This window comes from Belonocnema kinseyi, chromosome 3 (genome assembly GCF_010883055.1).
Source record: "Belonocnema kinseyi isolate 2016_QV_RU_SX_M_011 chromosome 3, B_treatae_v1, whole genome shotgun sequence".
NCBI lineage: Eukaryota > Metazoa > Arthropoda > Insecta > Hymenoptera > Cynipidae > Belonocnema > Belonocnema kinseyi.
The window spans coordinates 141,222,300-141,228,471 of NC_046659.1; the positions used below are offsets into that span (position 1 = coordinate 141,222,300).

The window sequence follows — 6,172 nt, forward strand, 5'->3', positions numbered from 1 at the left end:
CTTAAAAAAATTTGAAATCTCAAGATTTTAATTCTTTTCGAATCGTTTAAGATTATTTTTATTTTCCTATATAAAACTTGTATCATCTTAAAACCTCTGAAAATCCAAAAAATGTTATAAAAGTATATTTGAAAAACTTTTGCTTTGAATTTTTTGAAATTTTCAAACTGTAAAATTACAGACGACGTAACATAATAAAGGAAATATTTTTAAATCAAATATATAATTAAAATCTTTAAAATACTTACAAAAATTGATTTGAAAATCTGCAAAAATCTTTTCTTTTTTCCTAGAATTTTTACAAAATTCTGCAATATTAAAAAAATTATCTCAAATTTTGGAAATCTTTTGAATAGTTTTTAAATATTCTCTTTAAATTAATGTTTCGCAAGTCTTATAAAAATGAGTTTATTGTCGTAAAACCTTTAAGAATGCAACTTCTAAATCTTCAAAAATCTACATTTTGTTTTAAATTTTGAATTATTTCAAACATTTTTTTTAAAAGTTTCAATATCTTTTAAAATTATTTAAATTTTTCTTCATACTTGAAAAAAAAAACATTTGAAATGTTTTCAGAAATCGTAAAAAAAAGTGTATTTTCTTGAAACCTTTCAAATATACTTCAAAAGTTTATTTTCCAAAATGTGAAAAAATCTCAATTTCGACTTAAAAAAATTTGAAATCTCAAGATTTTAATTCTTTTCGAATCGTTTAAGATAACATATTTTTATTTTCGTATAAAAAAATTGCAGTGTCTTGAAACCTCTCAAAATTATCAAAATGTTATAAAACTTTCTTTTAAAATCGTTTGCTTTCAATTTTTCGAAATTTTCTGAGAAGAAAACTGTAAAATTACAGACGACGTACATAATAAATAAAATATATAATTAAAATCTTTAAAATACTTACAATATATTTATTATCTTAAAACCTCTGAAAATCCAAAAAATGTTATAAAACTATATTTAAAAAACCTGTTGCTTTCTATTTTTCGAAATTTTCTGAGAAGAAAACTGTAAAAAATTCAGACGACGTACATAATAAAGGAAATATTTTAAAATAAAATATATAATTAAAATAAGAAGAGAAAAACACAAAAATTAAAGATTACAAGTGAGCTATTTATTTACTCCAATAAAAGTATATCTATCAATTTCTCAACAATACCGACCATTCTCGAATTTTAACTTCAAACTTTAGCCTCAGTTTCGCGTTTGCTTTGAGCCTCAAATACAGACAATTTCGATTCCTCTCCAGGTTCGAGAATTTCATAGTTTAAATTCGGATTACAGTCCCCCAACATCATACACGTCAATTCAAACGCCGCAGACTTCTGATGATTCGTAACAATCAGAGTTTTGAGGTTAAAAAGTTTATATAGAGCCTCGAGACCCCTTTCATTAAGTTTCGGACAATCCGAAACATCCAGGTACTCCAAGCGAGGCATTTGTCCCACGATGCGGTCCAGGCACCACTCGTCAAAAACCGGATTTCCCCTGAAACTCACCCATTTCACTCTCGTTAAATTCTCCAAATTGAGCAAGCCCTCGTAGAAGAGTTCCATCCCCGTGCAGTCAATCGCGTCGAGAATGTATTTCGCGTCGAAAACAGTCGGCAAATGTGGATAATCCTCCGGTTTCATCCAGGCGGTGTGACCCCTGAATCTGACTTTTCCTCCGCGAAAAAGAAGGAAATGCGCGGCCGCCAAATCCGCTCCGAGAATCTCGAGCCTCTCTTTGATGAATTTCTGATTATCCTTCTTGAAATCTACTTTCGCCTCGGCAAAAAATCGTTTAATGCCGGCGATGCTGAAGTCGATTTCTTCGCCACGCTCCAGGTTTCCGAAACTCCTGTCCCGCTTTGCCTTCGGGGCCATGGCAGACTTATCCCAGAGAGCGAGGAAACTTTGGGGACTCCGATCGGGCATTTTTCGCCACTGTCGCAATTTTCGTTCTTGCCGTTTTACGGGACTGTCGTCGATTCTGAGGCAGAAATGTCTCAGGATGGGAGTGAGTGATGTCGATTTTGGATCGGCTTTTTCGGCGAAACGAGCAGCTTTACGGATAAACATTTTTATCGGTTGGATCAATTGAACTGAGTTCTATTTAGTAATTGTTCCAGAAAGAAGAGACACTGTCACTGATTTTGTGAATTTTTACTTTTTTAGGGGTTTAAGCGGGGTTGTTTATGTTTCATTGATAACATTTTTGAGGTTAGGGTTTGGGAGTTGAGAGCTTTCCCGCCAGAGGCGCTAGCTTATCTTGTCAATTCGGCGGGATTTTTTAAATGAGAGATTGTTTTTACACTTTTGGTAACCAAAAACTAAAGTGTAATTTAAAGTACGCAACGATAAAAGTCGATTTTTAGAATGGAAAGTGCCAAAAAAATAAACATAAATCAGAGACTTTTTCTATAGCTGTTAAACTCTGGAAATATTAGGAAATTTTTTCGAGAGCGTGCTTCATTTTTTTTCAAATTATAATATGGAATTAAATAACAATATTTTTTATTTACAAAAATAGATTTAACTATTTTATTTAAAATCTTTTTTTTTTAAATTAATTTTGTAACTGAAAATTTAACTGTTCGAAGATTCATGAATTTTGTTGAACATTTTTTTTTATTAAAAAAGTCTTTCTCAGCCGATAATTCCAATTTGGTTGAAAAATCGTTTTTTGGTTGAATACAACTGTTTCTGATTTAAAACTAAAAAATTTTGTTGTTGAAAATGTAACTTCTTGCTTAAAAGTTAAACTTTTTATTTTAAAATACACTTTTTGGATAGAGATTCGTCATTTTAAATAAAGATTTATATGTTTGGTTGAAACTTGAACTATTTTGTGGAAAATTCTTTTTATCTGCTTGAATTTTTTTTAATTCCAAATTTAACTACTAATCAATTTGAATATTCCATCAGTTTAGTTAAAAAAATAGTTTCTTGTGTTTCAAATTAATCCTTTCTACTAAAAACTTGAATATTTTTTTAATCTGTGATTAAAAATTATCTTTTTGAGTTTAAAACTGATGTATTTTGTTAAAAATTAATTTCATTTGTGTTGAAAGTTAATTTTCCAACTGACAACAATTTTTCCTTAAACATTTATCTTTTTCGTTGAGTATTTAACTACTTCAGTTCAAGATTCATCATTTTAATTTTTAAAAAAATTGATTAAAAATTAAAGTATTTTAGTTGAAAGTTCCAAATTTGAATCGAATAATAATCAGTTAAAAATGTAATTATTAAGTTGAGAATTTATATTTTTTGTTGAAAATTTAATTTTTAGTTAAAAATTTATCTTTTTCGTTGAAAATATAACTATTTCAGTTCAAGATTCATCGTTTTAATTTAAAATAAATATTTTTGGTTTAAAATTCAAGTATTTTAGTTGAAGACTTAAAATTTATGTTTGTTTGAAAATTAAACTATTTTGCTAAAAACTGATTTTTTAACTGACAATATATCTAATCCATTTTTTGTTGTCAAAAATGTATCTTTTTTAGTTGAAAATTCAAATAGTAAGTTGGAAATTTACATATTTTGTTGAAACTTTTTATTGTATTTAAAATTTTATCTATCTTGTCAGAAATGAAATATTTTAAAATTTAATTAAATTAATATTTTTACGTATATCAATTTAACTTAAAAGAAATTAATTCTCTATTTTTGTTAAAAATCTTTATTTTTAAGTTTTTTACAGTTGAAAAGGACGACATTTGGTCTCTTTTTCTGAATTGGAAGAGGCCACTTTTTTTAGAATTTTTATTGAGTTCAATGTTAGAAATTTTATTTTCAATATTTTTTTTTAACTGGCAAAGGTTTTTTTTTGTTTTTATCATTTTTCCTGTTACTTTTTTTTAAATCATTAATTATTAATCAAATTTTTTTAAATTTTGCTTTAATTTTTATTAATATGTGTTTAACGGAAAGATTAGTTTTTTCACCGACAATATATGATACTTTTAATTTATAAACTTTTAAAAAAACAAATTTTTCATTTTAATTACATTTAATTTAACGTTATTGAATCGAAAAGTTGCGGAAGCTTTCATTTTATAAGTTTAAATTATTAAGCGATTGATTACAATGTTTTATATTTTTTAATTACAAAACTTCTAAATAAAAGAGTTCCACTTTGAATTCTTTAATTTTTAGCCAAATTTTGGAATGGGAAAATTAACAAATAATTAAATTACCAAATAATAAAATTTCAGGTTAATAAAATTCCCGACAGTTTATAATATTACCGAATTAAAAAATTCCCGAATAATAAAATTTTCCAAAAATAAAATTTCTGATTAATAAAATTTTCGAAAAATAAAATTCACGAATTGAGACATTCTCGAATAATAAAATGGATTAATTGTAAATTTTCCGAATAATAAAATTCCCGACAGAAAATTGCCGCATTATAAAATATCCGAACTAAGTAGAATATTTTTGAATATAAATAATTACTTTTTTTATACATATAATTTATTTATTAAAAATACAATAATCAAATATTTTTAATGAAATAATAGTTTCAATGTTTAAAACTTCTAAAATTATTGTTTTAGTTTAAAATAACAATAATTGAAAAAAAAAATATTTCTGGATAAAATTGTCTTTTTTCAACTATAGTTTTTTAAATTTAAACAATAATTTTAAACACTTTAAACACCCAATTTTTTTGTTATAATAATATTTAATTATTGTATTTTTCTTACAGAAATAAAATTTATAATCTAAATTTATTTGTTGAAATTAGGGAATTTTCCATTTAAGATATTTTATAAGTAGTCAATTTTCTATCGGGAATTTGAAGATTCTGTAATATTATAAAATATCTGGAATTTTATTATTGGGGAATTTTCCAATTTGGTCAACATTATAAATTATTAGGACTACTAAAGAAAAAAAAAACGAAAAATATTATTCCGAAGGCTGTTCAATTCCCGAATAATAAAATTCCTGACAGAAAAATGCCGAATTATAAAATATTTAAACTATAAAATTTCCGAATGTAAACAATTAACATTTTTCATAAATATTATTTTTTTATTAAAAATACAAGTCAAATATTTTAGGAAAATAAATTTTTTTAAATTTAAGGTTTCTAACGTTATTACTTGAATTTAAAAGAGCAATATTCAAATATTTTAATTTTTAATAAACAAATAATATTTATTAAGAAAAAGATTGAATTCTTTCATTCCGGGAATTTCATAATTTGGCAATTTTATTATTCGGGAGTATTATAAACTGTCGGGAATTTTTCAATTCGTTATTTATATTCTGTTCGGGAATTTTGTTATTTGGGAATTTTTATTTAAAAAATTTTATTATTCGGCAATTTTACAATTCGGGAATTTTATTTTTCGGGAATTATCAGTCGTCTCAAATTCTTCGGGAATTTTACAAGTCAGGATTTTTTAATTCAGAAATTTTCTAATTTGGGAATTTTGCAGTGTCAGGAATTCTATTTTTCGGGAATTTTATTATTCCGACTTTTCGAAATTGGGAATTTTAGTGTCGAGAATTTTATTTTTCGGCAATTTTATTATTCTGGATTTTCCAAATTTCATTATTCGGAAATTTTATTTTTTCGGATTTTTATAATTCGGGAATTTTCTAATTTGGTAATTTCGCAGTGTTAGGAATTCTATTTTTCGGCAATTTTATTATTCCGACTTTTCGAATTTGGGAATTTCATTATTCGGGAATTTTAGTGTCGGGAATTTTATTTTTCGGCAATTTTATCATTCCGGATTTTTCGTCTTTCATTATTCGGAAATTTTATTATTCGAGAATTTTAATTTTCGGGAATTTTACAGTGCCAGGAATTTTATTTTTCGGCAATTTAATATTTGGGAAATTTAATTATTTGAGAATTTTTTAATTAGGCAATTTTATTAATTGGAAATTTTCGAATTCGGGAATTTTATTATTTGGGAATTTTCCAATTCTTGAATTTTGTTACTCAGGAATTTTCCATTTCGTGAATTTTACAAGTCGGGATTTTTATTATTCGGAAATTTTGCAGTGTCAGGGATTTTATTTTTCGGCAATTTTATTATTCCGGATTTTTTTAATTTCATTATTCGGGAATTTTACAGTGTCAGGAATTTTATTTTTCAGCAATTTAATAATTGGGAAATTTAATTATTTGAGAATTTTCTAATTAGGCAATTT

The 6,172-nt window shown here is 25.4% G+C and overlaps 1 protein-coding gene across 1 annotated transcript; it reads right to left on the reverse strand.

The window, feature by feature from the left end:
- Positions 1–1,100: 1,100 nt before the first annotated feature.
- LOC117170173 (distal membrane-arm assembly complex protein 2) lies at positions 1,101–2,206 on the reverse strand. Its single transcript, XM_033356750.1, has one exon. The coding sequence runs from the start codon at positions 2,069–2,071 to the stop codon at positions 1,190–1,192; it is 882 nt and encodes a 293-aa protein (XP_033212641.1). The 5' UTR covers positions 2,072–2,206; the 3' UTR covers positions 1,101–1,189.
- Positions 2,207–6,172: the final 3,966 nt, after the last annotated feature.

Coding starts and splice junctions, on each gene's coding strand:
- LOC117170173 (XM_033356750.1), bottom strand. CDS start 2,071: ATGTTTATCCGTAAAGCTGCTCGTTTCGCCGAAAAAGCCGATCCAAAA.